This window comes from Rutidosis leptorrhynchoides, chromosome 1 (genome assembly GCF_046630445.1).
Source record: "Rutidosis leptorrhynchoides isolate AG116_Rl617_1_P2 chromosome 1, CSIRO_AGI_Rlap_v1, whole genome shotgun sequence".
In the NCBI taxonomy this organism is placed as follows: domain Eukaryota; kingdom Viridiplantae; phylum Streptophyta; class Magnoliopsida; order Asterales; family Asteraceae; genus Rutidosis; species Rutidosis leptorrhynchoides.
The window spans coordinates 634,065,208-634,077,530 of NC_092333.1; the positions used below are offsets into that span (position 1 = coordinate 634,065,208).

General features: G+C 31.5%; 1 protein-coding gene across 1 annotated transcript in view; it reads right to left on the reverse strand.

The window, feature by feature from the left end:
* The window catches only part of LOC139885659 (probable linoleate 9S-lipoxygenase 5), a 178,250-nt gene extending 170,482 nt beyond the window's left edge, over window positions 1-7,768 (reverse strand). The window contains exons 1-3 of the mRNA XM_071869407.1: window positions 7,546-7,768; window positions 3,850-4,088; window position 1,512 (exon numbers count right to left, since the gene is read on the reverse strand). Coding sequence (XP_071725508.1) covers window position 1,512; window positions 3,850-4,088; window positions 7,546-7,768 — 463 coding nt within the window. The remainder of the gene's footprint in view (window positions 1-1,511; window positions 1,513-3,849; window positions 4,089-7,545) is intronic.
* Between the last annotated feature and the right edge of the window lie 4,555 nt (window positions 7,769-12,323).

Genomic DNA, 12,323 nt, shown 5'->3' on the forward strand with positions numbered 1-12,323 from the left:
GTGTTATTTTACCAAAAAATTCGAACTTTTCAAGGAGGAGTTTTTGATTGTGATTTTCATATACATCTTTGATTTGTGATTCCAGCGCCATTAACCATTCGAGGTAATTCCTTCTAGATCGAAAGTTAATGATGATTTTGTTTATTTTTTCATTTTCTATTCGATTTGTTCTATTTAGAACTTATTAGTGTTGATTGTTGATTAGAACATGTTAATCGGCTTCCTCTGTACCATTATTAGTCATTGATTGAAACAAAACACCATAAAATCGATGAAATTGGATTTGGATCTGTGTTTTTGCTTCGTTAAACAAATCGGCCGATTGACTTCCTAAGTCGACCGACTGACTGTGTGTCGGGCGATTTACTGAGTCGATCGATTTATTTGTATGTCGGGCGATTGTTCTTGAAAATCGACCGACTTATCTTATATGTCGACCGACTGTAAAATCTTTGTAATTTTCTTATGAATTTTTAACGATTTTCGATTCATGTATATATGTTTGTATAGCAGAATCTATGGCTCAACAGGGTAGTCCAGTGAACGAAGAAGTGCATGAGGAAGAGGTGATTCTGTCCAAGAATCTTCCGGGTTTGACGGCAAGCAAAAACGCCAATCTAATGGCGTGTTTAAACGAGGAAGGACCTGAAGCAAAGGAAGGCTTCGTTGATATTATCAAGTTTTTCAAAAGGTCCAGGATTCATACTGCAATCACTCTAGAATGCAAGGCGTACTACTCGCACCAACGAGAATTCTGGAACAATGCTTCCATTGTCACTGAACAGGGAAAGAAGGTGATACGAAGCAGCGTTGGTGGTACAATTGTGAAGATCTCGGCTCAGACAGTTCGTGAAGACTTAGGCTTTCCCGATAATGATACTATGCCAGTCACACTGAATAGAATTAAGGTCAGAAGGTGTTTAGTAAGATGTAGATACTCTGGTGATCCGATGAAAGGTGTAGTTAAGAGAACGCGATTCTGTCATCAATACAAATATCTAACTTTGATGTTGTTGAGATGCATGAGTCCAATGGTAGGCGGCTTTAATGAGTTGAACGAGACTTATAGTTCGATGTTTGCTGCTCTAGTTCTTCATGCGGACTTCAATTTCTCTGAAGTGATTTTCAGAAGTATGTTGGTGAACGTGAAAAAGAAAAGCCACTTAATGTTTCCTAGGTTCTTGCAGGTGATGATTGAAAAACAAGTGCAAGGACTGAATAAGGTTAGGGAGGATGAGATTAAACTGAATCATCTGAACGACTTGACTTTCAACCGAGTCAAGCAAAAGAGAGGTCCGGATGAACCATTCAAGAGACTGGTTGGCCACCTCGCCAATGAAAACTATGTATGTCCACCAGGTGCTGCCTATCGTCATGAGAACAGTACGTCTGGTAATGAAGATGATATCGTCGCAGTTGGTGAAGATGATCAAGAGGTTAATCAGCCACTTCCAGTTGTTGCATCTGAACAGATACTGGTTGATGAAGACGATGAAAGAGATGACTTTGACCCTGATCAATTCGAGCTGAGAAAGCGAAAACAAGCTGAGGGTCCTTCAGTTATGACAAAGCCGAAGCAGAAGCGAATAAGGTTCATTAAAAAGGCAAAGAGAACTGAGTCATCTTCAGCTGCTGAACAGCGACAGTCACAGCAATCACAACAACAACGACAATCTCCAGCTGCTGCTACTCAAGAAACACGTGCTGAAACTGATACAGGAGTTCATGCTGCTGCATCCACGACTGTTATTACACAAGATACTGCAGTTACTCTATTAAGCGAGAAGGTTGTAAATATAGCTTCTGAATTTGAAAAGTTTAAAGAAGAAGCTAATGAACGAGAAAGAAGAAAGGATGCTGAGATTGCTAAACTGACCAAGCAGGTTGAAGATCAACAGGTTGAAATGAAGAAGTTAAAAACTAAGGTTGATGCTCAGAATTTGCTGATTGTAAAGGCCGAATCTGCAGCGAACAAGGCACTGTCGAAAGTGCTTGAGTGGGAAAATAATTTCGATATTGAGGCTGTTGATCTCGAAGAGGATATAGATTTTGGTAATTTTGACGATCAAGGCGAGGATGAGCTAAGTTTGGATCTTGCTAAAGGCACAAGCGAGAACCCACTGTCAGTAATTCCTCTAAATATTGATTATTCTTTACGTGATTTTTTAGCAAAGCAGGATCGTCTGAATCACTCAGCTGTATTTGATGATTTAGAAGAAGGGGAGATCCTGCCGGATCTAAGCGCTGAGGAGCAGGCAGAGCTAGTGCGTCAAGAGCAACAAGCAAGTACTTCAGCTGACACGACTGCTAGCTCATCTTTTGAGAATCGTTACGATTCTAGTGATGATTTTGAGGAAATTGTCGTAAAAAATGAAAACGACAACGATTTTGATGAAGTAATTATCGAAGATGAACCAACAGGTGATTTTCCGGAGTACGAAAGTAATAACGATAAAGATCTACCTACATTTCAAGATTACTTCAAAATGAGTGAAGAGCTTCTAAACCGTAAATGCGAAGAAAAAGAAAAGACCGAAGATTTGCCTCCAGGGTTTTTACCGGTCAAAATAAATGAAGAAAAGGTAGAAGTTCTAGAAGCTGAATGGAAGATCCTGTTGAGGATCAGAAAATATTGTGAGAAGCCAGCGCCGGAACCTGAATGGCTGAACTACATTAATAGGCCGGCGAATCTTTTGGCTAAAGGAAAAATCATTGCTTGGGCCTACATCAAAGAGTTTAATATATACGCAATAAAGAAGGAGTACGGAGTGGACTACATCAAATATGGATTCGAGTTCAAGACTCTACCGTACTTTGAATTTATGCAGGTGGCTAGGCTCAAGATGTTATATAGGGATTATGACGGAATTCCTAATATTGTTTGCAAGAAGATAAGACGATCGTACCTGTCAAAGAACTTTGAGGGATTCAGCCCTCAATTTCCCACGATCACTTATCGAACAAACAAGAAAACGGGCGAACGAAGAAAGATTGTTAAATACCAGCCGGTAAAATATATGAGAAAGGTTCCTGTGATGAAAATGCCGCAGAACTTTAGCCCACGTTTTCGCTGGTGGTACTACGATGAACGCTCAGAGGAAGCAGTCATCGTTTTGGACAAATCGAAGGAAGATGAGACCGATTCGATACGGGTTTTAGATCCCGTTTGGTTGAGAAATTGCTGTGAAGCTGACATCTTCACATTGTACTACAATCGGATGCTGTACATGTCAGAAAATAGAGTTCAAGCACAACAGTACATTCGTGTTGCAAAGGTTTGCTATTTGAACAATATGGTTACAGATCCGTACAGAGATTGAAGCAGATCGAAGACTTATGAGGAATTAGGTCTTAGGGGGAGTTTGTTAGTGCATATTTTGTAATCCCTAGTTCCATGAACGTTAATGTATTATTCGATCATGTTGTAACCTGTAATATTGTTAAACGTTGATTGTCGATTTGTTACTTTATATGTATGTAAACGTTTAAATGTAATGTGTAATGTTACTCGACAGTCGGCCGACTGACATAGTCAGTCGACCGACTGTCAACCACAGTCGACCGACATAAGATCTGGGATATTTAAGCCAAGTTAATCTCCACTAATTTGATTAATCACTTAAAACATTTCACACACACAAACAGTTCTATGTCCGGTCTCACTCCAATCTTCATGTCCAAATACCACAGAATGTCAGTCTAGGCTTCGTGTTTATCAAGATCTAATCTTGGTTTGACTCGTACGAACCCAAAAACCCATAGATATTCGTTTAAGCTCGTTCTAGTGTTATTCCGCCTCTAGATCGTGTTAGGTTGATTCTAAGGTCCTCTCCCAGCGTCTACATAAACCCATGAGTTACAAACAAAATGGACTTGGCCATGATTAGGAACATTTTCAAGAGTGAGTGTCATAAGATAAAATTCACTTTGATGAAGATTTTGGACCACAAAGGCTCCTGGTAGTCCAAAGTTTTCATCCCAATCAAATGTGACTTCATATGATGATTCTCCGGCAACGGCAGGCGCAATGGTGCTTATCCAGTCCTCCAAAATTGCTGGTTTTCCAAGTTTCCCTCTTGGCCTTTTATCTGTAACAATAACACATGAACGCGGTGAACATTTTTTTTAATTTAAATTTAAATGTGAAAAAGTTCAATTAAACATGGCCTTTTAAAATTAACCAAGTATACTTCCGTTTTGATCAGTTATTTCATAAAGTACTGCAGTTTATTTTAAGCTTAAATATCTGCATTACTTCATTATACTTGTGACAGGTGAATATTTTAATAACGTTGGTTCTTTTTTTTTATTTTTTTTTGAACAGCAGTACGGGATACCTAGGGGACTTAACTACACATGCGTTTATCTCCTTGCAGTTGCATAACCCGTCCCCAACTGCTACCCAGGAGAAAACACGGCCCAATCCGAGGGCATAGACGGTAAAACTTCCCTCCCCCACTGCCCCTGCAACACGATGTGCGGAAGGCACCCTTGGGTGGAATTCAAGGGTAAAGGGGCAACCTTGTGTGCAATGTTGCACCCCACGGGAGCCGAACTCCCGACCTCTCGCTAAGAGAGACAGATCACTACCACATGAGCTACAACACAAAGTTTTTTAATATAGTTGGTTACAAGCTTTCATATTTGTTTCACTTATATTTAAAGGGGCACATTGGTATTTGATTGCTAATTTTAGCAAGTTGTATATAAAATGTGAAGAGTATTATTGTTCAATCAGAAAATAAGTATTGTAATTTATAAATCATATGTATATGTATAATCAGATCATGCACATGCTACTAAATACTGTTATTAGTTCTCAAGCATATCGTGGCTGCATAATTGAATGAAATGGCACTTAATTGCCAGTTGCTACTAATTAATTAATTTCATGTTCAAAGGATATACACTTTGATTAATATATATTAACAAAAAAAAAAAAAAAAAAAATGTTTCTTGATCATGATTTCCACTTTTACTCGACAACCAATAACTTGCACTCTTAAATTTTTGAATTTCACTACAGAATTTCACTACAACCCTTTCAGGCTCTAAAGAAAAACCACAACACTTTCAGACAGTTTGATAATCTAAAATTTAAAATTACGAAATGGTGATATACAAATTAGTACCCTTTGGCAATTAGCAATAGTACATAAAAACATTTAATAATTTCTATATAAATAAAACTTACAAGGCTGATGTAAAACATAGACCTATGTATGTTTAGTCCAAGCCGAGTACTACCACTTTTCCAGGGTGGATGTTCTGATTAAGAAGGGCGATTATCACCACATATTTTAATAAATCCACACTATACATATATGTTTTAGTGAATTATAGTATAACTCACTAATGCATATTAATACATATATGTGTAAATCTATCAAAAAAATGTGGTGGAAATATTACCACTCAATTAAAAAACGAGCTTAATTTCTTTCGTCTCATAATAGATGTTTCGATTTGACTTCTAAAAGTTTTTTTCTCAACTTTAACTTTATTTTTATGTGTGGTATAAAATACAAAATCAAAGTTATATAAATAAAATGGAGTATGACTAGAGAGTCAGCATAATGTATAATTCATCTGGTAACAAGTCTTGCACTCGGAGAACTTGAAGACTCAAGGTTTTACCTTTTATGGTAAGACAATGTGCTAGTTTATAGAATGATTTCCTTGCTTACCCAAGGGGAAAAAAAAAAGTTATATGAATAAAATACATTTAAATACAATCTAACCATCTATTTAAATTTAAATTTAAATTTAAATTTAAATAGTATTGAATTGAATGTTGACTTCACATCATTACTTATTTTTTGTGAATTTACATTTGGCTATTTTTTTTTTTTTAAAACTCATCAGATTTTAATCATCGTCAATTATTATATAGACAAAATTCTATCTATAGATGGTCCTTTAACTTTGTACTAAGCACCACAGATAACCTTAAACTTTTTTTAACTTTGTTGATCCCGATCTTTTGAGATATTCCACGAATGACCCTACATTTAACAAATGTTAACTTTCGGCTTTTAAAGTTATCTCATGTGAACTACACGCAGTGGCGGCTCTACCTTGAGACCGCGGGGTTACGGGACACCACTAGTTTAAAATTTTTACGTAAAGAATACTCTTTAAATTTTATAGGATACTACTGAATTTAATTACATGACCCCATATATTTTTTCGAAATTATAGTTTTACCTTTAATTTGTATGGGACTCCACTAAATTTAACTACTTATGCTACATATATTTTTCGAATTTGTAGTTTTTTGAAGGTAAATAACCACTAAAATATCATTCAAATATAATTAGTACTAAAAATAATTTTAGGAACTCCATTGAATTCCAATCCTATAATCGCCATAGTACATGTGAGGGTATTATCATTCATCATCTTCATCACTTTCTTCCATGTTCTTATTAAAATTGTAGAATCTTAGTTTCCCCACTTTCATATTTATTAATTTCCAATTCAAATACTTAATCAAAGTTATATAATACAGTTTTAAAACACAATCTAATCATTAAATAGTATTGAATTGAATGTTGACTTCACATCATTATTTCTTATTTTTATTCCTATTGGCTGATTATTAATTTTTATTTATTAAAAAACTCGTCAAATTCTAATCATCGCCACTATTATATATTGTCTACTAATTAATGAGATTCTGAGCTGCTCCGATTGACTCTTAAACAACCGTTGTTAAATTATTTATTTATTTATTTTTTTAACGGCAATATCAACATCGAATGTTCTCATTTTTATCCATACACGCGTTAGGAGGAAACCCAATTCGTAACGATGTTAGCAGTACCATATAAGGTTGGGAAAACCCCCATAGACCTTCCCAAATTGCATTGATGTTGGCAGTACTATCAAAGGTTTGTTTAGAGTGAGAATCGAACATGGGTTGGTAGTACCCGGCCCCAATTTAGATCTCACCCATACCACTCAAGTCCAGCTTCGGTGGTAAACAATCCTTGTTAATTCTCTGCAGTCGTGTTAATATCTCATTAAATCGTAATCAGTTTCACAACGATAAATTTAACACTCTAGCTTCTGATCACAATTTTTTGTATTTAACACATTCATCTCCACGGTTGAAAAGAATACGCTAGTTAATTTCGCAGTTAATAAAGGTTCACATGTCATGATCCACTCAAACATACGAACTAAACGAGTCACAAAATTTGATAACACGATTACATTTAGAATTGATGAATAATATCGAACTCCGATCATGGTTGACTTCATAATCTTAACCATTTTTAAATATAGAATGAGGTTTTAATTGAGAAAGTATGTTTATGTTACATGAAATTAATGTATATTTGCACCGTATAAATTAACATTAAACGACTTAATTAAGTTGTTGCAATCAACTCGTGATAGCGAAATTTAAGTTTTCGAGACACTTTGGTGGATTCAGATTTTTTTTTTTTCTACTATGCAAAACATTAAAAGTTAGAAAACTGTATATTTAAATTAAACAAATGCATACATGTACGTGTAATATAGAAGATGAATGAATACCCGAGGAACCTGCAGGATCAGCATAAGTTGCACTTACAAATCTTATAGAGATATGTTGGCCAAACAACTCATGAGCTCGGTCCAAAACCGATGCCCCCAAGTCATTGAAATCGAGCATGTTTTTCTTCATTAACACAACTTTCCCTTTCACTAATGTCGTCTTCTTCATTTCACGCTTCTCTCTGAACAATAAGTTCGATACCTTTCGAAATAAGTCATCCATTTGTTAAGTTCTATAATTTTTTTCAATTCTCTAGTTGTTCATAAATTATACGGAGTAGATATGGTTATGAGAATATATGTGAGTAATTTGAATATAGAAGGTGGCTAATAATTAGGTGATATTTATAGACTTAAGTTATGGAATTAAGAAAAATGGACGTGACAAATTACTAATATATTATTAAGTGCTTCCCAGAAACGTCCGTAGAAGCTAGGCTTATATGTTTTGGTACCAGCCGATATTAGCTAATATTGAATTTCACTACGTCATGCTGTAGCCTTTTTCTTAATATATCACATGCATCATGCATGCAAGTTGATATTATTATTTAACAGTACATAATGGGGGCCGGATCTGAGGTGGGGCTGGAGGTGCAACCGCACCTAGGCATCATGAAAGAGAGGGCATCATATGTTCAATGGTTGTTCTTGAGTTTTTACAAATTTGAAATGTGTAAGTGTGTAAAAATCGAGTTTTGAACAATTTAATTGTGTTATATGATACTTATATATATAGTATGTTTAGATTAGATGGTTAATTTTTGTTTCTTGGCGCAAACTTAAAAGCTTCATTTAGGTTTTATGGGGTTAGGATGTTGTAGAGAATTTTGGAGAAAATTTAGGGAAGGTGATTCTCTGACACGATCAATTAACTTTTTTGCTACTTACCCCTTCACTATTATACTAACTTACATATTAACCCTTCTCTTTAGATTTTATTATTTACAACTTTTTTTATTAATTCTTCATTATTGTAATTATATACGAGTAGTACTGTATGTGAGTATATTAAGGAATTATAGAACACTTTTGTACTTGTAATACAAAATAAAACAGGACCATATAGTGTACTCGTATGTTATTTAGTTTGTGTCAATTCATATCTAGACTAAAAGATATAGTTTAAATAAATAGATTAATAAAAAAGTATTTTAATATTAATATATAAGCATATTTGAAATCTAATTGAATGAATAAATTGTGACGACCCGAAAATTTCCGACCAAAATTAAACTTAATCTTTATATGTTTCCGACACGATAAGCAAAGTCTGTAATATTGAAATCTCAAAAACTTTGAAAACTATGTTCATATGTTCAATTAACCTTTGACCATTCCCGACGATTCACGAACAGTTGGTTGTAACTGAATGTGTGTGTATATATATGTGTATATGTAATAAGGTGAAATAATAAAAATACAAATTCATCAGTAGAGTTAAATATGTAAAATGATATATAATATAATAAAGTTATTATTAAAAAGAATCTAGATATATAAACATATATGATTACAACACATAATTATTATTATATGTATGTTGAAATGTATACATACAAATATATATATTTAAGATAAAAATATTATGTGATAAAATTTATAATATCTATTTCTATTATAAAATAATACAATATAGTAAATAAAAGTATAATACTCAATATATAAAACATTATTAATATATTCATATTTACATGTATATTATTTGTTGTAACTAAAATGCAAACACAATTATATAATAACAAAATGTATAAATATTAAATATTCAAAATATGTTATTATGTAATGTATTATATTACATAATTATTAATAAATAATATTAAGATATTAAATTAATTATAAATTAAAATATAATTACTATAGTGATATCATTATCACTTTCAATGTTAATATCAACATTTATATTTTAAATATATAACATATATAGATAGATATGAAATTTGAGACATATAAATATTATTATTACTAACATTATTATTACCATTAGTAATATTAAAATAATTAGTATTATTGTTAGATATTATAATAGTTATTAGAAAATGATAAAATTTAATTAGTTTTACCATCAATAATTTTATTATTAATTTTTTTTTTATCAGTATTATTATCTGTTAGTATTATTATTTATTATTATTAATATAGTTAGTATTAGTATTATTATTAATATTAATATTAATATTAATATTAATATAATTATTATTAACATTTAATTATAAATTACAAAGAAATAATTACAAATGCTGTTATCTTTCGCTATCTGACCTGTCTGTCTAATTTAATCCCGTGAATTCAGTCGACTCAAATTCCTGATACAAGTCAAGGATTTGTTGAAGGTCCATTTCAACTTTATTTTTTTATATTTATTCTTTGTCTGGTTATTAACCTTGTCGAATGTATTACATAATTATCATAAAGGAATTCATTTGTCGAAGCTTGAAGGGAAATCAATTAGTTTCCAGTATCAATTATTAATATCAATTAAAGATCCTTTTGTCGAAAATTATATCAAACAGGCTGAAGCAAGAACAGTCCCGTCCATGTTTCTCTTTTATTTTTACAAAATCTCTAATTCGAATTACATTTCAATTTGTGTAAATGCAGTCTTGTTTGCATCTTTCTTCTCAAACTTACTGCAAAATCTTAACTCCCAACTCTTTCTTTTGATCAAGAATTTTGGAGTCAAAGTTTTTAAAAAAAAAAGTCAACAATCATTTTTGGATCAAATTCGAATCAACTGTTGAAATTGAAGTTAAATTGGCGATTTCTAAAGTTTATATGAATGATTTAGGACACAATTTATTTTATAATTATCATCTAAACATATCTGTATTTCAAAATCAAGACTTAGTTCTATTTTTTTTACGAGCAATAGCAGCTACTGTCTTAAATTTTTTTTTTCTTTCTCTTCACGGGTCTGTTAATCTTTAAATACCCTTTTTCAAGCTGTTTTCGTTTCAATGACATAACAATACAAACCTTGAATCCAGTATTATGATTATGAGTGAGTTGGGTCGATTTACATATGGTGAAGAAGAAGGTACTGTGATGAACGGGATAAATAAAATTTGATGGTAGAATTAGTCAGAAAAACAGGAACAGATGATTGGTTAAGGAGTGTGTTTGTGAATGGGAGGTCATGGGTTTGATCTCGGTTCGGTGCAATTTTTTTTTATAAAAGCCTTAGAAGGTAGTTCTTTATATAAAAAGTTTATTTATTATTAGTATTGTTATTATTATTAATGTTATAATTATTAGTATTGTTATTTATTATTATCACTATTATAATTATAGTAAGTATATTATTATTAATATGTTATTACTAATAAAAGCATTAACTATCAAATATTCTAATTTTTATAAATATAGTTACAATTATAATTATTATTATTATTGTAAGTAAGTATTATCATTATTGTAGTATCATATTTATGTATGATGAACATTAAGATTTTATTTATGATTACCATTATTATTATTAATTATTGTTATTTTGACAAGTATTATAATTATTCTCATAATTAAATTTGTTATTATTATCATTAGCATTTATATTAAGATTATTATTATTATCACTAATATGATTATAAGAATTATTATTTATATTAACCTGAGTATTATTATTATGTAATTACTAAAATTATATTCACAACAATCATTAACAGAAAAATTAATATTTTTATAGTTATTATCATTAATATCATTATTATTGTCAATAATAGAGTTACTAACAATATTACCCTTATTAGTAATATTAAGTATTATAATCATTTTTACCATTTTTAATATTAGTATTATTATTACTATATTTTAACAAACAAACGATATATATATATATATATATATATATATATATATATATATATATATATATATATATATATAACATAACAAAATTTATATTTCATATACAAAATGAATATATGAAACACATATATATATTTTTTTATATATATAAAATAATATAACTAATAAATTTATATATATATTGTTCGATTACAATTATGTGTATTAATAAATAAATAAATGATATAGGTTCGTGAATCCGAGGCCAACCCTGCATTATTCAGTTGTTCAATGTCGTTATATGTATTTTTACTACAAAATACAGTTTGGTGAGTTTCATTTGCTCCCTTTTTAAATGTTTTTGCAATATATATTTTTGAGACTGAGAATACATGCGCTGCTTTTATAAATGTTTTACGAAATAGACACAAGTAATCGAAACTACATTCTATGGTTGGATTATCGAATCGAATATGCCCCTTTTTAGCTTGGTAGCCTAAGAATTAGGGAAATGGCCCCTAATTGACGCGAATCCTAAAGATAGATCTATGGACCTTGACACGTCCCATTCGGGTTACGAATGCTTTAGTACTTCGATTATCATGTCCGATGAGAGTCCCGGAATGATGGGGATATTCTATATGCATCCTGTTAGTTCGGTTATCAAGCGTTCACCATATGAATGATTTTTATCTCTATGCAGTTTTTGAAATGCCTGATATGAGATGATGTTTATGAGAACTGAAAATGAAAATCTTGTGGTCTATTAAAACAATGAAAATAATTATTTATGTTAAACTAATGAACTCACCAACCTTTTGGTTGACACTTTAGAGCATGTTTATTCTCATGTATGAAAGAAATCTTTCGCTGTGCATTTACTCAATTTAAGGATATTACTTGGAGTCATTCATGACCTATTTCAATGAGTCGTCGAGTTCTTCAAGATTATTATTAAGTCAATTATAGTTGGATATATTATGAAATGATATGCA